The sequence below is a fragment of the Salvia splendens genome, chromosome 8, assembly GCF_004379255.2.
Source record: "Salvia splendens isolate huo1 chromosome 8, SspV2, whole genome shotgun sequence".
In the NCBI taxonomy this organism is placed as follows: Eukaryota; Viridiplantae; Streptophyta; class Magnoliopsida; order Lamiales; family Lamiaceae; genus Salvia; species Salvia splendens.
Window position 1 is genome coordinate 5,516,739 of NC_056039.1, and position 25,217 is coordinate 5,541,955.

Genomic DNA, 25,217 nt, shown 5'->3' on the forward strand with positions numbered 1-25,217 from the left:
ACATGGCCCACTTGTTAACTGCTTCTGTCACGTTGGCATTGTTAAATTATTTCCATTCACCACCACTGCAATTGTTGTGCCAATCTTGGCCTATTTCTAAATTTGGTAAAAAAAAAGTTGATGGTCGTGTTTAGACTGTTTAGTCTCAATTACAATATCTAAATTTAAAATTAAAGGAACCTAGATATTAAAAAAGAGAGGACCACAATCTGGTGCTGTTGTTATAAAGAAGTTTAGATTAACGAATATTCGTAGCTCTGATGCTTCTTCCATGATCCATCTCTCCCACATGATCTGAAAACGCCAAATATATTTTGTCGCTACAAGTTAACAACCCTACATCGATTGTAGTAAATGCTTTCTCGTTGATCTTCTTCAATAAATTATCCATAACCATACACTATTATTCCTTTTCATTTTGGCTACCTGTAAGTGTCCCCAGCTTCTTGAGAATGCAATAATGGAACTCAAACAATTATCCCATGCCGATTGATTGTGAACTCACCACAGAAACAAACAACTGTACTCTCTCAACTTAGAAACCAAGGGAAAACAGAGCATCCCCTGTTTCTGTATCTTACAATGGCAGAGATGACGGATTTTGTGATGGAATGGTTGGTGGGATCGACGACGGCGGAGAGCATGGGGCGGTTGTGGGGCACAGTCAAAGCTACATTCTTGGCTCGGGTCGTGAGATTGGGTCTTTTTATTTGCCTGATAATGTCGACGATGCTGTTCGTGGAGTGGCTTTACATTGGGTTTGTTGTTGCATACGTCAAGCTATGCAAGAAGAAGCCCGAAAAGAGGTACAAATGGGAGCCCATTCGGGCCGACCCAGAATCTGGAAATGCTGCTTTTCCTATGGTTCTTGTTCAAATTCCCATCTTCAATGAAAAAGAGGTCAGTTTCATTATTTGTAGAGAGATAGAGAGACTAAAGGTTTGTCGATCCTTTATGATATTGCTGTGGTGGATTTGTAGGTTTTCAAGCTTTCGATTGGAGCAGCATGTAAACTGACATGGCCTGCTGATAGGCTGCTTATTCAAGTCATTGATGGCTCTACCGACACTCTCGTCAAGGTAGCCAAGATTTCACTGAGTTTGTGTTGTATTTTCTACTTTTGTTCTGTTTCAAAACAGTATAAGCTCTTCTTCAATTGACAAGGTGCCAAGTTATATAGTTATTTCAAGTTATCAGTTAAAATTGTAGGAAATGGCGGAGAAGGAATGTGTGAGGTGGGCAAGTGAGGGCATTAACATTAGATATCAAAGTAGAAACACAAGGGAAGGCTTCAAAGCTGGGGCACTCAAAGAAGGCTTGGAGTATGGGTATGTTAAAGAATATCAGCACGTTGCCATTTTCGACTCTGATTTTCAGCCCGACCCTGACTTTCTCCAACGTGCCGTCCCTTTTCTCCTTCACAACCCTGATCTTGCTCTCGTTCAAGCCCGGTGGAGGTTTGGTAAGATTGCCTCACTAATCAATCAGCAATTTCTGCACCAACTTTATAATGACACTACCATTTTGTGATATACTATGAAACTTTTGGATACAGTGAATTCAGATGAATGCTTACTGACTAGACTGCAAGAGATGTCTCTGGACTATCACTTCATAGCTGAGCAAGAAGTCGGATCATCTGTCCATGAATTCTTCGGATTCAATGGTAGCATTAAGTCTATAAAAATATCTATACTTTGCTGTAAAATTGGAATACTGTGATGAGATGTGAGAATTTGGTCAGGAAGTGGTGGAATATGGAGAGTGGCAGCAATGAAAGAGGCTGGTGGGTGGGATGACAGAACCACTGCAGAAGACATGGATCTTGCTATTCGAGCTGCCCTGCAAGGCTGGAAACTTCTATATGTAGGAAATCTTGAGGTATGTATGGAGTGACATATTTTATAGTTTTAACCCACACTCTAATGTAGAATGACATTTTGTGGTTTGAATAGGTGAAGAGTGAGCTTCCCTCTACTCTCAAAGCGTTTCGTTCACAGCAGTATCGTTGGTTCTGTGGCCCGAATAACTTGTTTAGGAAAACAGCGATGGATATTGCTAGGAGCAAGGTTTGTTTTGACAGAAATGTAGTACTGTATTGAATTTGTTTTGATTTGTGTGATGAAGAAGTTGATTTGATGTTGGCAGAAAATCTCAGTGTGGAAGAAGATATATATGATATACAACTTCTTTGTGGTCAGAAAGATAATTGGGCTTACATGCATATTCTTTTCCTACTGCATAGTGCTTCCGTTGACGATTCTGGTATCCGGGGTCGATGTTCCAAAAGGGGGCGCAGTTTTTGTGCCGTGCATCATCACTGCCATCAACGTAGCCTTGTCGACTCCAAGGTGTTCCTTAATACTTCTATTATTTATAGATTAGAGAGTATTTGCAAATGTTGAAATGGTAATATGTCAGGTCACTCCATCTAGTTGTGGTTTGGGTGCTTTTCGAGTGTGTGATGTCGTTCCACCTCACCAAAGCCATATTCACGGGCTTGCTGGGAGCGAAGAGCGCTAATGAGTGGCTCGTCACTCAGAAACTCGGAGACAGTGCAATGAGGAAGAAGATTCAGAGTGAAGAAAGTGCTAATGCACCTAAGAGATCACTCTATCAGCTTATCAGAAGCAGGTAACTTTTTCCTTATGTTATCTGTTAATATATGATGTGATGTGATGATGCAGTTTGAATAGTGAGACAGCTATTTTTTTTTGCAGAATTTTGTTGAGCGAGGTGGGATTTGGGATGTTTCTTTTCTTGAGTGGAATATATGGATTCCTATTTAGAAATGATTACTACTTCATATACCTATTCATTCAAGCCTTCATGTTTACAGTTGTGGGATTTGGGTTCCTTGGCAAAATAATTCCGAGTTAGCATCACATTCTTTAATACTACAGCTGTGAACCATTTGTTGATCTATTCAATCTGAATTCAATTTTTCTAGGACTAGGGGAAAAAAAGTACTCCATTCTCATGAGCTTATAAAGATACGAGGGATCTTACGAGCTTTTAAAAATTGTATTTCCTCTGTCTCACAAGATTATACTCACTCTGTCACAAGAAAATGCACTTTGGATTTGGCACAGATTTTAATGCAAAATTGGTAAAGTAAGAAAGAGGTAGAGAGAAAAAGTAAATAAAGTATTATTAGTAGAGAATGAGTATCATCTCATTAGAAAGAAAAGAGTTCTAAAATTACAAAGTGCATATTCTCGTATGACGGACTAAAAAGAAAAGAGTGCATATTCTTATAAGACGGACTAAAAAAGAAAAAGTGCAAGGAGTAGTAGTATTTATTAACAAAAGAGCAATGATTTGTCATCTTATTAAAAGAAATTCAAAGCAATATATAAAAGTTAAATATACTATTACTCCATTCGCCCCCAAATTTTGTCACAGTTTGATCGAGCACGGATTTTAACAAATGTAATGGAAAGTGAGTTGAAAATGTTGGTAGGATGTGAGTCATACATTTAAAATATTAGTTTTATAATAAAACGTGAGTAAGAATAAGTTAGTGGAATGTGAGATCCAATATAAAAAATGGTAAAATGTGAAATGTGATAAATTTTGTGGGACAGACGGAAATAGAAAACTATGACAAAATTTTAGGGGACAGAGGGAGTAGTATTTATGACTGCCATATAATTCAATTTGAAATTTAAATGAGCCCATGTTAATATTTATAAATATGGATCATGATTATATAAATTTAGTCCATGTCAACTATAAATTTAGTGCATGATTATCATATAATTATGTTTGAAAAATACTAGCAGTATGTATTTTTGGTTAACATATTGAGTAAATTTTTTTATTTTTGCAATTTATTTGCATTATTTAATTTGTCTCTACATAAAATAATATGAGGATACATATATTAATCAAAAAAATAAAATATCATTATGAAAAAATAATGACATAGATCAAAACTCAAAAGATCATTTCCCAAATAAGAATATTGGAAGAAAATAAAGGGGAAAAGCTCGCTATTGATTTAAAATAGAGTTTAGGAGATCAACCAATTAAATTGGGAAATTCTAGGTTCATACTCCACACAATCAAACTATATGAAAATTCATTTCTTGTATTATATATATTTCGGCGATATTTAAGGAAGAATTTATTATAGCATGATGTGAATAATATATTTAACTATAGTAATTCTCCATATCAACCCTAACTTCAAAAATAATTACTCATCTTTCTGGGTTTTCAAAAATCCAATTCTCATTATAAAAATCCAAACCCAATTATTTCTAATTTAATTTTTATGTCAGTAAGGTTATAACGGCGGATGTTGAAGAATCGCAACTCAATCACGGAAGTAAAAGTCACGTACCACATTCATCGCCTCAAAACTTCAAATTTTCAAAATAAATATAGTAAAATAATTGGATGTTTGCACTTTGCCGAAACGTTTACACTAGAAAATAGGGATTGTGTTAATGGCATCATTTATTATATATCAAGATTGCCTTTTCAAATTTGAACGTACTAAATTCAGATAAATAAATTTCTATAAAATCAAATTGAATAAAGTTAATAAATCAATCCGTAAAAATCATCCATTCTAATTTACTAGTACGTTTTATCAAATGATTTTACACATTACAATAAACAAATATTGTTAATTTAGAGGTGATATGATAAGATTATTTCTAAAGGGAAATGGTAATTATACTAATAGACTTAAAAAAAGAAGGTAAATTAGAAAGACAACCCAAAATAATTAATTTTTTACCTCTATACAAGAAGAGGTAAAGACACATTCTCAAAATGAAAGAAGATATAGTACCTCCTCAAATACATTTTCTATTAGAGCATGAAATTTTATGAAAAAGGTAAATATGATAGTTATATCTCTTTAGCTTTTCATTTATCATTTCCCTTGAAGATGCTCTAATAGACTGATAGTAATTTGTTAATCTAAAAAAACAAGTAATTTTGTTAAGAGAAATGAGAAACGAATAACAATAATATTCGCTTACCATTGTTAGAATATTAGAAATACTAACTGTTTTGGAAATTAGGCTTGGAGACTTGCTTGTTTTCTCCTAAAAATAGAGCTTTATTGAGTGCAAGTGTACCTCATCACATGAATCTTGACGATTTCAAGCTTTTTATTCTACAGATTTCACATTTATGGTTGTGTATTGGATTTTATCTTACTTACCATAAACTTTTTATAAGTGAATGATAACGATTATATAATTTAATACAGTTACTAAATCGTTTAACTATTCTAATACTATACAATATTGAATCATCATTTCACTTCAAAATAAGTAGGACTACTACTAAGTAACACCATATTTTAAATTTTTGATTCAATATATCCTACACATGCATGGGTCTCATCTCGGCCTTTAATAGGTACTAACACTCTAAGATATAAGATTGTAATTAAATACAAAGTCTAAATATTGTACAAATTCCAAACTATGATTTGGACCGTTAAAAATGTCAACAGATTATAAAATAATAGCAACAGAAAATATCAACACAATGTCAACGGTTGACATCGTGTTGACATTGTGTTGACATAAAAATCTTGAAATTTTACACTGTGTTGAAAAGTTTAGAGTTTGTACGTACAATATATGACTATATGAGTTTGCATTTTATCACTATCCCACTAAGATATATCCTAATTTAACAATCATTTCATAAAAAATATAATAAAATAAAATAATTCTTATACTATACTAAAAGAGCACTCTACTAACTTTTTAACTTATGTGGTACTATATAATTACAATCATCGCTCTACAATCATGGGAACATACTACATTGGCATAATATCTATTAGGGGAAACTCCGTCGCCGGAATAATTTTCCGATCACCGGACGTTTGGTCTTGCAGGTTGGCCCTTTGTTATCACAAAAATTATTGGGGACAGTTTTAGTAATTTTCCTTTTCCAGAAGGTTGGTGGGTCAACCAAACAATTTTTACTGTCTATTTATATCCATTTTATTCGAATATTCCTCTAGAATAAAAGGGCAAAAAATTAAAATAAGAAAGAAGGAGAATGTAAACAATATGAAAAGGGAAACAAAACCATCGCGTTTTGAACTAAAATATCTCGTGGATAGTGTGATGTCAAAAATCCTTTTCTATTTGCTTTATAATTTCAATTTCTATATGCTTTTCTATTAGATTTATTACAAAATAAACTAAATAGTCAAATTTATTCTAAACTGTCATTAATTCTTATAGGTTGGAGTAAATAAAAGAAGATATATCGGTTTTAAAAATTCTAAATTTTCAAAGTGTACAATTATTTTAACTTGACCTAAATAAAAAGAATCGGCACATTTTGATCTAACGTGACTGTCCGTGAAATCTACGTTCTTTAGTCTAAAAATACATGAAATAACGTAATTTCGACGCCCTAAATTTAAATTTAATATTAAATATGTGCTTAAATATATCTTGTGAATCCGTTGTGTTTACAGAATGATCTACCATAAAACAATAATATCAATATTAAAGTTTGTGATTCTAAATACCATGTTCAAAGTTAATGAAACATACAAGAATTCATACAAAAATTTATATTATTAAGACCAATATCCCATAAAAGATGAATAGCAATTTGACTATTTTGCATAAAGAAAAGGAATAATACTCCATTCTTTCCATTATTCACGATACATATATATTTTAAGACTATCTCATTTAATACTAACATAGTAGCACTTATATTTCTTTTGTAAAATACTTTTATTACTCATATAGTACTCCCTTACTCACCCTACTTTTTAGTAACTCACATATAGAAGTGCCCAATAATGTAAAGTAATTGTACAATATTAGATTCAGATTAAGTTCAAATTCCACCAATCCCAATATATTTTGTTGTGTAATTATGGTAGTCATTTTCTAATTATGAATACTAAAAATAGGCCACACTTATCAGCAGCCGAAGTCCAAGTGAACGAGACCACATCTTCACTATAAAATAATGTTCATTTTTCCTCAATCACAACACCAAATCCCCCATAACTTGCTCCACCCTCTCCCCCTTCTCTCTCTCTCTCTACACTCTCCTTGCAATGCAGCAATCCTTCTCTCTCTCCTATTCATTCTCAGGCCACACAACAAACTAGAAACATTGCTCTCTGAATTCCACTCTCTCCTCCAAGATCTCTTAAAACGGAGCAGATCTGTAAAAAAACAGAGCATTCCCCTGTTTAAAAAATGGCCGCAAATAGCTTCACATCAGAATCGTTCTATTCTCCCGACATTGGAGGCGAAATTTCGATGCTGTGGGAGTTCATCAAGGCGCCGTTGATTGTGCCTTTGCTGACGATTTGCGTGTATATATGCCTGGCCATGTCAATCATGGTGTTCATGGAGCGCCTCTACATGGGCGTTGTCATCGTTTTGGTGAAGCTGTTTTGGAAGAAGCCTGAGAAGAGATACAAATGGGAGGCGATGAGAGATGATGATTTGGAAGATGGGAATGCTGCTTTCCCTATGGTTCTTGTTCAGATCCCCATGTTTAACGAGAAAGAGGTTTGTTTGTTTTTTACTATCAAAATTGAATTACCTATTTTTATCTGGTATATGATGAAATGTATTTAATCGCAGGTTTACAAGATATCAATTGGCGCAGCTTGTAATCTGTCGTGGCCTGCTGATAGGCTTGTCATTCAAGTTCTCGACGACTCCACCGACTTTACAATCAAGGTAGTACTTACTCCCTCCGTCCCACATAATTTGGAACACTTTAACCGGGCACGGGTTTTAAGAAATGTAATGAAAAGTGAGTTGAAAAAGTTAGTGGAATGTGAGTCCTACTTTTATATATTAGTTTTATAATTAAATGTGAGTAAGAATGAGTTAGTGGAATGTGGGGTCCACTACCAAAAATGGTAAAAGTGAAATGGGTCAAATTATGTAGGACTTCCCGAAATGGAAAACTGGGTCAAATTATGTGGGACGGGGGAATATTTGTTTTGGTCAAAGCCATAAAATGAGGAATTCCCAAGAATGAAAGTGATGAAATTCACTTCATATTTAGTAATCACATGATTTTTTGTGGCATTTCTCGTCGTTTCATCATTGGGCTGTTGTTTCATTCCCAATGCATTAATCTAATTTTCCTACATTTAGTAATCAAAATTCAAAACCGACACCATTATTCAATTCACTTAATTTTGCAATTAGGGTCATTTATTTGTAATTACATTATTATGATAGGCTTTTAGTATTTGATGGAGTACTAATGATTTATATGGATGGTTAGGACATGATTGAGAGGGAATGCTTAAGGTGGGCAAGCAAAGGGGTTAACATTCGATACCAAATTAGGGAGACAAGAGGAGGGTACAAGGCCGGAGCGCTTAAGGAAGGACTGAAACACGTCTACGTTAAAGAATGCGACTACGTCGTCATTTTCGACGCTGATTTCCGGCCCGAACCCGAATTTCTCCGAAGGGCGGTCCCTTTTCTCATTCACAATCCGGACATTGCACTTGTACAAGCCCGGTGGAGATTCGGTAAGTCTCAATGTTTTTTTTTGAAATTGTACTAAATTTAGGTCGCATAATATTATACTAATAATCTTATTCATATATTCGCTCCATATGAAAGTGTTGGTGGTCCTCATATTTAGTCTATAGTATTGCTAATTTTGGAGGTGGGGGTGTAAACGTAAATACGCAGTTTGTTTGCACTTTTTCTCTTTACTCAATTGAGTGATTTGTTGCATGCTTTGCGGGGCGACACGTAGGGATTGGGACTGTTTTGCAATTATTATTTATTTTACTAATATATGCTACTAGTCTAGTGTTAGGAGTTAGGACCCATTAAATCTTGATTATTACAATTATTTTCCTCCTTTTAGGTGATCGTCTTTTTTTGACATGGGTAGTTAGCAAAACTAAACCACCACCGTATTAAGTTCACCTTTTATATTTTATTAATTATTAATTTGAGTAAGTTTTAATAGTTATGAAAGATAATGCAAGATTTAATCAACGCATCATCTTTCGGCAATCAAATAACCAAATGACGAAGCTGTCCTGATCTTTCTGTTCCTCAAGTCACGGATGTAACGGCATGGAAGTGCTAGATATGCGGGGCAAGTTTGTCTTTTTCTGTGTATGCTGACAAACAATACCGAAATTTGATCAACATAGTAAAATCTTTGCTCATAAGGGTAGAATGTCATTTTATCCATGTGCTGTGTAGTATAATAACCAACTAATTATCTAGCACAACAGTCTCAACTTCCCACCGACGATCACAATTACTATAAATTTAGGTATAAAAAAATGTCAACAAAAAATCCAGGTGGTAATTCCAGCTTCTGACTGTGGGACGTGGCAATCGATTTTAAACTCATAAACATGTTGTTATCACGAGTGTCAGAAAAAGTGACAACTCTTTTTGCTGCTCACATGGTTGATGGTCCTAATCAAATGCTTCTTTGTTGTTTTGGTGTCTTTGGACAATTTGTTTTGTCTATCATTATTTCACATTAATCTATATAGCGACGTGTATTGTGAATATACACGTGAAGATCTTGATATACTAATTTTTCTGTAGAAATAAAAGATAAATAAAATGATCATGGATATTTTACTTGCAGTGAATTCAAATGAGTGCTTGCTGACAAGAATGCAAGAAATGTCATTAGATTATCATTTCACAGTTGAGCAAGAAGTAGGTTCTGCCACTCATGCCTTTTTTGGCTTCAACGGTAAGAACAACCCATGTTTTTTTTTGTTATTTCACTTAACATTAATCTTTTGTGCTAAAAAAATTAAACACTATGTTATAGGAACTGGTGGAATATGGAGGATTGCAGCAATCAACGAGGCCGGTGGGTGGAACGACAGAACAACGGTTGAAGACATGGATCTTGCTGTTCGTGCTGGTCTCAAAGGCTGGAAATTTCTTTACCTTGGTGATCTCCAGGTCTAATTCCAATCATCATGTCCAATGCAGTTTTTCGAAGATTTGTGTTACACGAAGCTGATGCGTGTTTTTGGTTTTTGTAGGTGTATAGCGAACTCCCGAGTACTTTCAAAGCCTTCCGTTTCCAGCAGCACAGATGGTCGTGTGGACCGGCTAATCTCTTTAGGAAAATGATGATGGGAATAGCAACAAACAAGGTTCATTTCTTATTAATCACTTTGCTAATTGTCATATGCAATGTGAAATTAATTTGTGAATATACTTTTGGATTGCAGAAAGTAACGTTGTACAAGAAATTCTACGTGATCTACAGCTTCTTCTTCGTGAGGAAGATCATCGCTCACTTCTTCACCTTCTTCTTCTACTGCGTGGTTCTGCCTCTCTCCATTTTGGTGCCTGAAGTATATGTCCCGAAATGGGGAGCCATTTACCTTCCTTGCATCATCACTGCCCTCAACTCAGTTGGAACGCCAAGGTCGTTCCATCTGCTCTTCTATTGGGTGCTGTTTGAGAACGTGATGTCCTTCCACCGCACCAAAGCAGCATTTATCGGGCTGCTGGAGGCAAAGAGAGTGAACGAGTGGGTGGTGACTGAGAAGCTCGGGGATAAGCTCACCATCAAAGGCAACAAGAGTGGTTCGAATAAAAAGTCTCTGAGGAAGCTGCTGGGAGACAGGATACAGGTGCACGAGCTGGGATTCGCGGTGTTTTTGTTCGTGTGTGGATGCTATGATTTTGCCTATGGGAAGAACAACTACTTCATATACCTGTTTCTTCAAGTCTTCACCTTCACCATTGTCGGATTGGGTTACGTTGGCACCATCGTCCCGACTTCTTAGCTAAATTACTGCATTTGTAGTCCACACAAAGAAGGGTGAAATGTACACAAGATTGCTCTGTTTGGTTTATTTGATTTGCAGTTGTGGAAAAGGAAAACTACATTCATTTAGTTATACGGAAATATATCCAAGTCTTGATTAGACTTTCCTTTTTTTTTTAAATTCTCTTGTTGTTAGAGTTATAATGGTCTGATTTTCATTGCAGTTTATGAACTGAGTCATAGTCCGTTCTTGCTTTGTATTGCTAAGACAAGAGATGTATATACTTATAAATTTTGTTTGGCCATCTTCAATAGTCTGTTCTAATATTTTACAATTGATTATGTATTAAAATGGTAGAATTTGCACACCCGTCTCCATTAGAAAATGAATATATATGATGAAATAAAAAAATTATTTTATCTTTGAATTTTATAATAGATGGTATGGTTATATGGACAATAATAAGGACAAGTAGTATAGCTAACTCATGAGGAGAAGAAAGTACCCAAATTGTATTAATTGAGCAATCCATGTGTATGAAGTAAACAGATGGCCTACTCTTCTGTCGGCATTTTGGATTTTTAGTAGAAATATAATCTTTTATTATTTTGAGTTTTGATTATGTATATGACCACAAGTTTGGTGGTATATAAGCTCATATTTAAAAATTTAATCAAATGAATAGCTAATTATGAAAAGATAACCCAATAAATTGATGCTTCCTCGGTACCCATGTCAGATTTGGAAAACAAAATTATGTTTATTGCATCAGCTTATTTGGAAAAAATAAACACTGTTGTTTTTCACGTAGGTATGTTTATAAATAATGTGATTCATATTTTCGATAGGGTAGAGCAACATCAACCTTAAAGGTGTGACAAAAAGGTCCCTCCTATCAAATAATAGTTGATGAGAGTCTCCCTCAACTGTGCTGTATAATTGAGATAACATATAGTATGTCCTTCAATTTTACTATTTTTATTCTACTATTGAAAACAATAGCTAATTAAGTGGCACCATGACACACGAGGAAAGTACCGAATGTGTGTGTTTGCTAGCCAGTAAAATGATCAGAGTTCTGAGCAAAGTCACCAAAGATCAGCTTTGGAATTCACAGTAGCATGGTATTTAAATTTAAATTTTATAATTATAAAATACAAAAATAAAATAAAGAAGCTAATGTTCCATTAAATATTAATTCCTACCACGTTTCTAATTAAGTTGAGGGTCCTCATTTAATGCATCATCTGGCATTTGCCCCCATCAAATATTCTCTACAATTTTCTTTCAAATTCTTAGTCCCACTTCAATTACTCCTATTAGGGCACCCGCAATGGGGCGCCCGATGGCACGCCCTATGGCGTCCATCGTCCTCGGGCGCGGACGATGCCCCCATTGTGGGTGCCCGCCATCGTCCGTCCCCTTCGTCCGCGGCCGATCCATAGGGCGCGCCCTATGGCGCGGACGATGGCCTATCGTCTGCGCCATCGTCCGCGCCATTGTGGGATCGGCGGACGATGGCGCGGACGATAGGCCATCGTCCGCGCCATCGGGCGACCCATTGAGGGATCGGCGGACGATGGCACACGTTTTTTATGGCTATTTAAACCTCGTTTCTCATTCACTTATTCGTACGAACATCTCACCTCTCTCATTTCGCTCATCTCTCACATTTCTACCTCTCTCAAATATCAAAATGAACAACGACGATGACGCCACTAGTTCTAGCTCCTCGGAGTCGGGTAGTTCGACCTCGTCCACCTCGGAAGCCTTAGATGCAGCCGTTGAAGAGGCCATAGCGGAATGCTTAGCCCAAATGCAGCGCGATGCGGCAGCGGCGGCGGCGGAGCAGATCCACAGGCCTATTCGACGTCGGAATTCTGTCCGACGCGACCGCGCTGCAGCTCACGAGCTTCTGATTGCAGACTATTTTGCCGATCAACTACGGTGGGGAGAGACTTTTTTCGCCGTAGGTTTAGAATGCAGCGTTACCTTTTTCTCAGCATTGTCCGGACGTTGTCATCACGTGATGAATACTTCACGTATCGGGAAGACGGCATCGGCAGACCCGACCTTTCACCGTTGCAAAAGTGTACGTCTGCACTCCGTCAGTTGGCCTACGGCACCACGGCGGACATTTTCGACGAGTACCTCCACGTCGGGGAGACAACAGGCCGGGAGTGCCTGAAGAGATTTTGTAGGGGAGTTGTGGAGGCCTACGACGACACATATTTGCGCAAGCCGACTGCCGTTGATTGCCAGGGCCTGATGAAGATGAACGAGACGGCGCACGGCTTTCCTGGGATGCTAGGGAGCATCGACTGTATGCACTGGCAGTGGAAGAATTGTCCGACGGCGTGGAGAGGCCAATTTACAAGTAGATACAAGGGCAGCCACCCGATAATGATCCTCGAAGCCGTCGCTGACCATCGGCTCTGGATCTGGCATGCTTACTTCGGCGTAGCCGGGTCGAACAACGACATTAGCGTCCTCAACTCATCCACCCTCTTCACCGAGCAATGCAATGGCAACGGCCCGGCCATCGAGTTCACTGCCAACATGCGCCAACACCACATAGGGTACTACTTGGCCGATGGCATATACCCACGGTGGCCTGTTTTTCTTAAGACGATCAGATGCCCAATTGGTGAGAAGAAGACTTTATTTTCCCTAAAGCAGGAGTCGGCGCGGAAGGATGTCGAGCGGGCATTTGGTGTGCTCCAAGCACGGTGGGCAATTGTGAAAGGGCCGGCTCGTCTCTGGTTCAAGAAAGTCATCGCCGATGTCATGTACGCGTGCATAATCATGCACAACATGATAGTCGAGCATGAGGGTGGGAGCATCACCGACTGGAACGATGATGACGGTGCATCTAGCTCGTCCAGCACGGCGACCGAGCCCCCCACTAGAGGATTACCGCCGGGCTTCAATGAGATTCTAGCTAGCCAGTTCTCAATGCGCAACCAACAAGACCATGTTCAGCTCATGAACGATATGATTGAAGAAGTGTGGGCCCGTAACCGCCGTTGCTGAGTTTGCGTATTTTTTTAATTCGTATTGTAATGTATTAATTTCTATAAATGAAATGAAGCTTTTTCCCAATTTTGTGTGTTATTTAAATTTTCTATAAATGAAATGAAATGAAAATTCATAGGACTATTGCAAAATGGCTTCTAGCCACAAACTAAATATATGAATATCACAGCAACTAAGTTTATACTCTTTCCATCTCTATGTAGCTCCGTCGTGATTTTTTTGGATCAGTCGTTTCTTTCTTTTTTTTATTGAAAAAACAATATATTTTTTTTCTTTCTTTTTTTTATTGAAAAAAACAATATATTTTTTTTCTTATTTTATAGTCTATTACTTTATTCTCTCTGTCTCTCCACTTTTTTCCTTTCTTACTTTAATCTTACTTCACTTAACTCACTTTTAACACAATTTCTTAGTTTCTGTGCTGAAAAAAAAACGCATCTACAAAAGAACGGATGGAGTAATATTTTTTACTAAGGTCATCCACATCCATGTCTCAATACCGTCTCTTAATTGTCTCATCCCTTAACTATTCATGGGCCTCACTGCACTTTTTACCCCATCTCTTAACTAAGAGACAACACACCTGCATCCATCCACCTCTTAACCATCTCATCCCTTAACTATTCATTCAATTTCATTTTTTATTTTTATTTCCAACAAATTCAATTAATATCTCATTGAAATATTAAATTAATACTAATAATTCATAAAATCATTAAAAATCACGAAAATTACCACATCCGAAAGTACAAAAAATACATAATTGAAATCCTAATATTACAATTGATTGAAACCCGCATAATCATGTAAATTGATGCGGTGATCGTCTAACGGTTGCCAAATTTTTCCCAAATGTGCTCCATTAGATCCTCCTGGAGTTGGGCGTGGGCCATAGAATCACGTGTCCTAGCCCTAACACACAGCCGCTCTTGCAAAGAAGGATGCACTCCACTGCGAGGCGGACTACTTGGGAAGAGCTTCCCGGGGTTTTAGGGTCGAACCAATTTCCCGCCTCAGGTCATTCGTCGGCGACAATCATGTTGTGCAAGATTATGCACGTATACATGATGTCGACCATATTTACCGTTTCAAACGGTAATATTACCGTTAAATTTTTTAATTTTTAATTTCTTTTTTTTGGAAAATCGATTTTTGTTTTAAAAAAAAATATTTATTGCGTCAGCATGACGATACCCACTTGCGTGCTGGCGAGTGGCGTCACGCCGCGCGCCAGAACTCGCCGCGTGGTGAGACAGCCCGCCACCCCCTTCCCCCGGGCTACGCGACGAGACGGAGCATCCACATCACTGTCTCGATGCGGTCTCGTCTCGCCGGGACGAGACCGAGCCCACATCGAGACACCGATGCGGATGCTCCAATATGTCATTGCATTTGATGAATCAAAGCGTTCTTTCTTTCAAACGAAAGCATTGTATAGGATTTAGGAATCTAGAGTGAAATAAAAAAATACAAGGACCTAGAGATCATTTTACTGAATTTATTATAAGATCACATTAATAAAAAGTTAACAGTTTATTGGAATTTGTAACATTTTTAACCACGAAACGGTTATACTACCAGTAAATAAGACTGTAATGGGGTGTTCGATTTGCAAGATTGTATCCCGGGATTAAATATAGTGTGTTTAGTTTATGAGATTCAATACCACAACTTAATCCTAGATGGATAATCATGGATTATTTAATCATAGTTAACCCCCTATAATTCAAATAATCTCACAATTCTAAATTGTATCTTGATAGCTGTACTATTTTATGATTTTATCTAGGAAACAAACTCCATCTATGTTTATCATCTATAATCTCTACATACATCAGTTCCGCTGCCTTAAGTAGGAGTATAAAATAAACAAATTTGGGCCCCTAGAATTAAAGCAAATAATAGCTACAAATTAAAAAGTGATAAATGTTTCGGCCCAACACAAAAATAACGTCATAATACAACTATTTTTTGTTAAAATTAAAAGATAAACAAGTGGCGTGTGCTCTAACGGTGTTCTCTCTCCTCTCCTCTCCTCTCCTCTCCTCGTCATCATATAAAATTTCACTCTGTAATCAGCTCAATTCCCCATTTTGAAACCCTAATCGCAAGGATCTCTGAATCCAATAAGCAATTGAATAAGGCTCCTCGTTCTGCTTGAAATTTTGCGATGGCGGAGCACTTGGCGTCAATTTTCGGTACAGAGAAGGACAGAGTTAACTGCCCATTCTACTTCAAGATCGGCGCGTGCAGGCACGGCGACCGCTGCTCCCGCCTCCACACCAAGCCGAGCATCAGCCCCACCATCCTTCTTTCCAACATGTACCAGCGCCCCGACATGATTACTCCTGGCGTCGACGCTCAGGGCCAGCCGATCGACCCCAAAAAAATGCAGGAACACTTCGAGGTTGCCTTTTACCCCCTTCTATCTCTCCCTCATTGTTAAATTTAACGCTGTTTGTTTTCTTTAACTTTTTTTTTGTGTGCGTGCTTGTGAATTTGTAAATGTATAGTCTTTGATTTACTGGAGTATTATTTATTTTTGGGCGATTGTGTACTTATCGTATTGAATTGGCGATGATAATCAGTGATTCACTAATATTTGGATTTTGTTGCTAGTTTCCTTGAAATTGTATCTTTAGCCATTACTGGATGATATTTGTCTTTTCAATGTTTGTGAGTGTACACATGATAATTGGACCTTTTGATTATTTATGTGGTTTTAGTGTCCTTGTTAGATACTTATTTATTACTTACTTTGTTTCCTTATGACTTATATGTAAGGTACTAAGGCTGCATACTCTCAATACTGGGGTTAATTGATTTTGTGAATAGATGTTCTAATGAATAGAATGTTGATATGATAAATCAATAAATTTATCCTATGGGTAGTTGTGTACTTAGATTAAAAAGAAAGAGATGGATAAATGTCTTTGTTTTGCTGACCATAAGTGTATTCCATATTTCCTTTTAATTTGGTGTTGCAGGACTTTTATGAAGATTTATTTGAGGAGTTAAACAAATATGGAGAGATTGAAAGCTTGAATGTTTGTGACAATTTAGCTGATCATATGGTATGCTTTTCCAACACATCACTGGATTTTGTAACTTTTGGAGCTGGCTTTTCAAATATGACATTAGATTTGTTTTTGTTGCAGGTTGGCAATGTTTATGTCCAATTTAGGGAGGAAGAGCATGCTGCTAATGCTCTTCAAAACCTGACTGGGCGGTTCTATGCAGGTAATAAGTGTTAACTTATTTTATGTACACCAGCCCTTTTAGGTATAGCTTTCTTTCATATTTGCTGGATTCTTTTCAAGTGAAGTAAATTCCTCTATTATATTTCACATGTAGAACATTCTTCTGAGTTATTTTGTGATTCTGCAGGACGCCCCATCATTGTTGATTTCTCCCCAGTGACTGATTTTCGTGAAGCCACCTGTAGGCAGTATGAGGAGGACGCATGTAACCGTGGTGGCTACTGTAACTTCATGCATCTGAAAAGGATCAACAGGTGATTTTAGTGTTTGTATTAATGCAAACTTTTATGCAGGTTTGAGCATTATTGTAACTAATACAACTTCTCACTAGGGAGTTGAGGCACCAATTATTTGGGAGGCGTAGGAGTAGACACAGCCGTAGTAGGAGCAGGAGTCCCTATCGGCACCGTAGCTATGATGACCGCTCACATGAGAGTCGGAGTCACAGCAGAAGGTATGATGACCACGATCGCCATGAAAGTCGAAGCAGGAGGCGCAAGAGCACAAGTCCAAGAAGTAGAAGGGGTAGAAGCCGAAGTCCAGGTGGCAGGAGGAATCGTAGTCCTGTTAGGGAAGGTAGTGAAGAGAGACGTGCTAAAATTGCACAGTGGAATAGGGAGAAGGAAGAAACAGAACGTTCTGGCAACAAGGCAAATGCTGGTGATGAGGATCGTAGGGCTAAAAATGACCACTCTGGCAATATAGACAACGGAGGACACAATGAACCGACACAGTAGGACAGATATGGGTATTGACGATATTAGCACCGGTTTGTTCTCACTCCCTTTCCACCTCGGTATTCTGGATTTGTTCACTGGCAATAGTTATCATTATGAATGACCTGTCTTAAAATATGGAGTAGCTTACTGCACATTTTCCACTTTGCAGGTGGTGTGCAGGTTTTCAATTCTGTCATATGCAACATGATAAATATTTTGCTCACGTTATGTTTCTTAGTACCATTTTCTTCATTATGTCCATCATGCTTTTCTTTGCTTTTTCTGTTTTTTAGCTGAAGTATTGCTTGAGTTTGATTTCCCCGTATATGTAGTCTTCAGCCCTAAACCTATTGTTCTGTGCTAGGTCTGATAATTTTCCTAAATTGATGTTATAATCCCCTAGCTATTCTCAAGGTGTCGTGTGCACACAACATCGATGTCTTGTATTTCTCCAAAAAAATTATGCTCTACTTTTCATTACCTTTGTTTTTTTGGATAAAATGCTTTGCAATTTGCATAGACATAGACATAGTTTAGTGGTTAGTGTGCTTGTTGATATTTTCAATTGGAAGGTTCTTGATTTTTTAAAGTTGCCTCTCATGACTTCCTACTAGCTACCTTGCTAATTTGGCCTTTGTCCGTCTTGGTTGTTCCCTGTAAAAAAAACATTGTGTTTGTGTGTGCAGTCAGGTATCCTGTAGCCACAAAACAACAAGGCTAGTGAGTTTTCGCATATTGTTCCAATTTATTTCTAAAGTATATGTAGTTGCAGATCTCACACTGATTTACTAGTTTTGCAGGTCCAGGTACCCTGCTTAGAAAGATATTGAGCACAGATTTTAATTATAGGTTACCATGCAAATTGTACAGGTATTTTGGTTGCAGTGAGGGAAGAGTTGTGATTGCAGGGTGATGTTGGATCGAGAAGCCCGTGGAGGTCGAGTTGTAGATTCAACAATTATTAAGCTTCATTTTTCCTCTTTATAGGGATGCTGCTGGTTTGATCCATTTTGGTAGAGGACCAATGTTTTAATTTTAAATCTAAACTTCCTCTTTCTTTTCACATTTATGTAATGCTTCCCAGAATTATAACTGACAGCCTATGAATGTTTTTCTATGACAGTACAAGGAATTTACAACCTGATTATTATGCTCTAGTGATTGATCATTCCTGTTTCAGTCATTTTTTAAAGGTTTGATTGACTAATCATTGTTTCACTGCAAATTTCCATTCCTTTCATGAAATGGCTGAAACTTATTTTTCACATGTAAAATGGGTATTATTGACCACCATGTTTACTAATCACGTAGTCGGCTATGTAGAAGATAGTAGTACATTGTTTGATTGATAAAATATTCTCATTTTTGAATTACAATTTTTAATCTGATTGTTATATGAAAATAATACTCAAGAAAGTACAGTGGTAAAAAAGTGCTCACTTTGGTGTGTTTTGTTATTAGAGGGAACATCTTTTTAGGTTTACGAACTTTGCCAAAGTATCATTTTAGGTCCGTGAACTTTGAAAATATCATTTTAGGTCCGTCAACTACAAGTTAATATCATTTGAGGTATTTTAAACTTTTTTCCGGATGAAAATGCCCTTAAGACATTCAAAGGTCAATTTGGACAATTCTTTCGCCACTCATCTTGCATAAGAGACCTAGAGTCCAACAATTTTTAACGACAAATTTTTATATTTAAATTCAATTTGGATGTTAATTGTTCTCCATACTGAAATTCATATAAATAATACTCTGAATGACAATCCAAATAAATAGCTATCTAATTTCAAAACAAATAAACTAAATATAATTCACAAATCACCTACAGTAAGTTCTTAAACTGCAGTTTAGATTGAAAAAATAAAATAAAGTATCAAGTCTCGATACACTATCCTTAAATAATTGGTCATCTAATAATTGAAAAATTGACATATTTTTTACGTCAAATTGTAATTATATTTAAATTCAATTTGGATGGTAATTAAATTAAATAGTAGTAAAAGAAATTGTTGGACTCTAGGTCTTTGACACAAGATGAGTGGCGAAAGAATATTCCAAATTGCCCTTTGAAGGCCTTAAGAGCATTTTCGTCCAGAAAAAGTTTAAAATACCGCAAATGATATTAACTTGTAGTTGACAGACCTAAAATGATATTTTCAAAGTTCACGAACCTAAAATGATACTTTGGCAAAGTTCGTGGACCTAAAAAGATGTTCCCTCTTGTTATTAAATCTCACTTTGTTACATTTTATGATAATGTGTAGATAATTGCATATTGTTTTTTTGTAAATAGGGGTGCTAAACGAGAATAAATAAAAGAAAATAGAGAGAATATTTAACCATGATATGATTTGTTATTTTAGTCGACTGACAAAAAACGAGTAAGTCGACTAGAAGAAACATACCGGAACGGATCTCATACTCCACACTCATAATAAAATAAAATAAACCACCATCACTTATTAAAATTGGTCATAATTATAATATTATTTTTTTTGTTGTGAGTAGGTGGAGGTGGAGGTGGAGTAGGAGTAGGAGTAGGAGTAGGAGATCCTCTCGGAAACATATAGCCTATAAACGGAATGACGTATAAGAGAGAATTCTTTGACATAAATGTTGCAGATATATTAGTAAATAATGAATTGTTTATAGAGTAATGGAGAGCGAAAACAAATTTTATATTGAAATCTTAAACTATGAGTACTGTAAGGGCCTGTTCATGTTCCCTGAAATGCCCAGATATTGGGCTAATTAATGGACTTTGGGGGTGTTCAAGGTTCTTGTTGAAGCCTACTAAAGCCCGGTGCTATTTATCGGGCCGACATTGTTCAGTGCTGTTATCTTTTGAAACCATTTCAGAAGCAGGAGATGGTAAATCATTTCCGGTCTCGAAATTCGGATCAAGTTATGAGTGTAATTGACTCCTTTGCCCATGAAATGTTTCAAACAAACACAGGCGTGATGCCCTTCTCCCCCCGTGTACAAAAATCATATGCAACCCTAGATCTTCACTACACGGTCTCATATATCGTCGGTGCTTTGGAGGTGGCGTGGTGAAGTTTTCCAGCTCCGACAATTCCCCTATTAACCCCAGGTATTCGCTTGTTGATTTTCATGGCAATTTGCTTATACTAATCGGCCAGTGGATTCTTCCTGTGCGTAAAGTTGAAGCATAAACGCACCGTCAAAACTATATGTCGTTAACTGAAGCAGATGGGTTTACATACCGTCGCAATCGGCCCTGCTGCTAGGGCTACCACCCCATGGACGTTTTCCGGAGTTGGGGATACATACATTCGGTGTACCAGATAAGAGAGACGTACCTTAAGTAGAAGCACATATGTAATTATCAATTCACACAATAACGTAACCACAGTTACAAATCGGCAATGTTAGTACAGAACTCCAACAAATATAACTCCTCTGCGTCAATTTACCCACACCGTCAACCAATTGAATCGGAAAATTATGTATGAACACCACGCGTTGTGGGGCAAAACATTGGAGAGCATCGTACATACCTTGCCCGTGCGGGTGACCAGCCTGCATCTTGCTGTTTGGCTTCCTGGGTCTGACGAAGCTCGTCTCCTTACTTTCACCAAATAAGGCTTGCAAGTGTAGAGCTTGCCGCCAAAGTAATTTGGGTGGCGGGCAAAGTCAAATGGAAAGGGCAGAGTAGGTAATGCATATATTGGGAACTAAAAAAAATTGATTGCCCAAATTTAGAACCCCTATTTCCGGAAGCACCCAAGCATCTTGAACACATTGAAGTCAAGGCTTAAAAACGTGATTGCACAGTATCAAAACCGGATCAGATATAATTGAGCATATTTCATGTCGGCCAACTTGAACAGGCCCTAAGTCTCTATGTGCTTGTTTCGAGCGAGGTTCACTGCATTTTACAAATTTTATATTTATCATATCATTGACTTCTTCCAATTAAATGATACTAGTACTAAAAAAATTATTCAACAAAAAACTAATTAAATTGGTGCCCACATATCTGACCTTCTGAATTACACCAATAATAGTTCTGTGATGCGTGAACATGAAAATTCTAGACTAGTCTCTGGACCAAATTATTGGGTCATTTCCCATAAAAAAATGTGCCCCTTCGTGATATGTAAAACAAGTTTCTCGAATTAAAAGTTGCAGGTATAAAGTCTCCATCATCATCGGTATATACATGTTAATAATTTATAATTAAAACTCAATTATGCATTTTTATATGTGAATAAAAAATATAGATACATTCTTACGTGTGAATGTGTGATTGATGGTATGGATTCTGTTAGGAACTGTGATGGTAGAACAAATAGTGCATTCATTCCACAGTGAATTTTAGATGATGATGGAATCAATGTAGATACATGGAACATGGTAGTACTATATTTTATGTTATCAACACACGAATTGGTAAACAATCTCAAATTTTATACTATTCCTCAGGACTTAGTCTAATTTTAAATATTTTAAGGTGTATTAGTAATTTTTATTTTAAATTTGGAATATATTATTACTGAATAATTTAATAATTTAAAAATTCATCTCTTGATGTAGTAAATAAATTTAATTGCTTGTAAACACATACTGTAGTACTATACTCCCAAAATTTGGTGTTTACATAATTCATTATTTTGATAAAAAAGCAAACTTCAATCTTGGATGACTACTAATTCGTTTCTTCTGAATCCAATCCAAAATCCAAAGACATACCACAAGACATGATGTAAAATAATTTAAAATCAAACTTGAACATATTACTACTACTACAACAGATACACTTTCTGCTTTTTTGGACAACTAAAACATAATCTGTAAAACAGAAAGAGCCATCCTTGAATCTTACATTGCTAAAACTAAACTCTATAGATACCTAAAAACGCATATTCTATGATTTCACAATATTTACACCTTTTGCAAACCAAATACTCTCCACATTTTAAAAAAATTAGCCGCAAAAGTAATCGTGGCTGTAATCAAGCAGCCTTGAATTACAGTAAAAAATCCATGAATTTAAGCCACGGCAACCCTTTCCTTGTGTTGCTTTCCTCAGCTTCCTTTGAGCAGCTTGATGCGCCGCCGCCGCTTTCCGCCGCAATCTGCCTCGGACAGAGAAAGAAGTTTCTTGAACCCAACTCCACTATCTTCACCTCCCTATCCAAACCTGTTTATCATTTTCATCCAAACAAATTAATTATCTGTGAAAGAAAATTGGATGAGAAGCACAAGCTCTATTGTGGTTCAAACCATCCCACATCGGCTAATTAAAAAATTGTGTAAGCAATATATAATTTCAGTAATGGGGCATTACTTTCTAAACTGAACTGAGAGTAATGGAGATCAGTAATGGGGCCTTACTTTCTAAACTGAACTGAGAGTAATGGAGATCGAAGGCGGAGCAGGCGGTGGACGGAAGCACCGGCCGCCGCGCCTCACTGACATACTGGCGGAGCGCCGCCGTGATCAGGTCCTGCACGGTGGCCACCGGCGCCACCAAGACGTGGACCGGGCCAGGGCTCCTCTGTATCGTCACGTTCACCAGCAACTTCGTCAGCTTCGCCGGCGGCGGCGGAGCAGCCGGACTCCCGCCGCCTCTTCTGCCGGCCAGCAAGTCCGGCACCGTCCTCGGCCTCGGAAGCATGTCGGCCATACCTCCGGCGTCCCTCCCGTGAAATGACGACGCCTTCTCCGACAAGCGCCCCTTCTTGTTCTTCTCATGGCCTCCCTTCCGGTGACTCTTCGGCGACGGCATTATAATACTATATTTAAGCGTTTAGTAGTATTTTGCGGCGGCTTGATTACCTATGGCGGCTAACCAGAATTCCACGGCGGAGGGGAAAAATATAGAGTTATAGGTGAGGGGAGTATTAAAGAAACGGGGATAATCGAGGGGATTTTAAATAGGGGATCAAGGAATGTGAAGCTCAATGGATATTTCGTTGCATTATTGGGATGTGAAGACTGTTCCAACATCTGTCGTATTCTTGAATTGATCAATAATGATAATAGTTTATAGGATTATGTCATCACTATTACTAAGTTATTCAGATCCCACGTTTTTTTTATATTAATGTATAATCGGTATTGTTGAGTGATAGTCTTAGATTCTTAGATTAAACAAACACCACATAAATTCGTTGAGTTTTTATTTTTATTTTTTATGAAAAGATGATAATATTATTGGTAAGGGTATTATGGCAAGTGGAGAAGTGTCTATGTAGACTATAAGAGTGAGAGCTTAGTTCCATATATGCGACAAAAGGAAAATTAATTGAAGATCTAACTCATCTATAAGCCACTAGATGGCCTTATGACTAGCATATTTAACAAGAAATTTTGGGCTACAAACTAGGATAGATCGATTGTTTCTAATGACCGCTACAACAAGTACTAGTATTAGTTATATTTGAATAAAAATAAATTAATTGATAGTATGTCGAAGCATGATATACTCAGACTATAGAGAGTGATTTTTTGGTATTGATAGTTGGAAATATTAAGAATTCAAATAATATTACGTAAAACACGTCATAAAAAAAGAATTGCACCCTTGATAAAAAAAAATAGGAGTAGTAGCTGCATTAAACATTTTCTTGCAATTATATGAAAGAATAATTTTGAAATTGATTGAACATGGCCTATATCCATAATTAGAGAAATTGGAAATGTAGGAGGAGATGAATGTGACCAATAATAATCGTTTGATTGTGGGTTGATTTATAAATATTGCCACAAACTTTTAGGTGGGCTATTCTCGGCCGCCATTGACACGTGGCGAGAGAGCCACAAGTGGGACCCATGTATGATGTTTTATTCTACCTAAATAGTACTCCCTCCGTCCCGGGCTACTCGCTCATTTCCTTTTCGGCTCGGAGATTAAGGAATGAGTGTATAGGAAAGTCAAAAATGACGGCTGTAGATAAAATTTTTTACTAAAAATGGAAAGAGTGCAAGTAACTTGGGACGCCCAAAAAGGAAATAAGTGCGAGTAATGCGGGACGGAGAGAGTATCTGTTAATTAACAGGAAATTAATTAATCATGAAACTAAACAACACTACGATATACTCCATAAAACATTAATTTATAGACTAATATTAAAAATAGTTTCAAAATATTAGTCCAAATTAACTTTTACTAATTGCTTGAATAGTAGTAGTATTTTTACTCAAAATTAAAGCGCCGAAGCGATTGGGTTTATTACAAGATTAAACGCTCAAACTTTTTATAAATAATTTGATCAAAGCTGACCTTTTGTGGACTTTGGTCTTGGATACATCCAATATAGGAGTATTCAAAATATAATAATTTTGAAATATGAATCATAGTAAAATGCAAAATCACAAGCGTCAATGGCGGCTAGAAATATTACTATTACTATTTGGATACTACTATCCAGTCAACGCAGGAAAGGAATTTTGAGCATTTGCCCCTTTTCC

At 37.0% G+C, this 25,217-nt stretch overlaps 4 protein-coding genes across 7 annotated transcripts; 3 read left to right on the forward strand and 1 right to left on the reverse strand.

The window, feature by feature from the left end:
• Positions 1–286: 286 nt before the first annotated feature.
• LOC121742915 (glucomannan 4-beta-mannosyltransferase 2-like) lies at positions 287–2,961 on the forward strand. 2 transcript variants are annotated; one of them, XR_006038163.1, is made up of 9 exons: positions 287–900; positions 981–1,079; positions 1,210–1,462; positions 1,556–1,666; positions 1,745–1,881; positions 1,956–2,069; positions 2,149–2,351; positions 2,436–2,634; positions 2,721–2,860. XR_006038163.1 is itself a non-coding variant. In XM_042136046.1 (9 exons), the coding sequence occupies exons 1-9, from the start codon at positions 583–585 to the stop codon at positions 2,878–2,880; spliced, it is 1,608 nt and encodes a 535-aa protein (XP_041991980.1). In that variant the 5' UTR covers positions 287–582; the 3' UTR covers positions 2,881–2,961. The 2 variants fall into 2 exon arrangements, 1 of the variants encoding a protein (XP_041991980.1); XM_042136046.1 differs by having other exon boundaries at positions 2,422–2,634; positions 2,721–2,961.
• Positions 2,962–7,015: 4,054 nt separating this feature from the next.
• On the forward strand, positions 7,016–11,070 carry LOC121743540 (glucomannan 4-beta-mannosyltransferase 2-like). The gene is made up of 7 exons (XM_042136868.1): positions 7,016–7,529; positions 7,605–7,703; positions 8,263–8,515; positions 9,610–9,720; positions 9,802–9,938; positions 10,022–10,135; positions 10,214–11,070. The coding sequence occupies exons 1-7, from the start codon at positions 7,212–7,214 to the stop codon at positions 10,775–10,777; spliced, it is 1,596 nt and encodes a 531-aa protein (XP_041992802.1). The 5' UTR covers positions 7,016–7,211; the 3' UTR covers positions 10,778–11,070.
• A 4,728-nt stretch (positions 11,071–15,798) lies between these two features.
• LOC121745297 (splicing factor U2af small subunit B-like) lies at positions 15,799–18,931 on the forward strand. Of its 3 annotated transcripts, none has more exons than XM_042139144.1 (6): positions 15,799–16,202; positions 16,783–16,869; positions 16,954–17,035; positions 17,183–17,309; positions 17,387–17,824; positions 17,944–18,931. In XM_042139144.1, exons 1-5 carry the CDS (start codon positions 15,966–15,968, stop codon positions 17,790–17,792), a joined length of 939 nt encoding a protein of 312 aa, XP_041995078.1. In that variant the 5' UTR covers positions 15,799–15,965; the 3' UTR covers positions 17,793–17,824; positions 17,944–18,931. The 3 variants fall into 3 exon arrangements, with proteins under 3 accessions (XP_041995078.1, XP_041995077.1, XP_041995076.1); XM_042139143.1 differs by having other exon boundaries at positions 18,645–18,931; XM_042139142.1 differs by having other exon boundaries at positions 17,387–18,931.
• Positions 18,932–22,490: 3,559 nt separating this feature from the next.
• Positions 22,491–23,900, reverse strand: LOC121745615 (uncharacterized protein At4g22758-like). Its single transcript, XM_042139589.1, has 2 exons — positions 23,139–23,900; positions 22,491–22,944 (listed from the first exon to the last, which is right to left on the reverse strand). Exons 1-2 carry the CDS (start codon positions 23,530–23,532, stop codon positions 22,772–22,774), a joined length of 567 nt encoding a protein of 188 aa, XP_041995523.1. The 5' UTR covers positions 23,533–23,900; the 3' UTR covers positions 22,491–22,771.
• Positions 23,901–25,217: the final 1,317 nt, after the last annotated feature.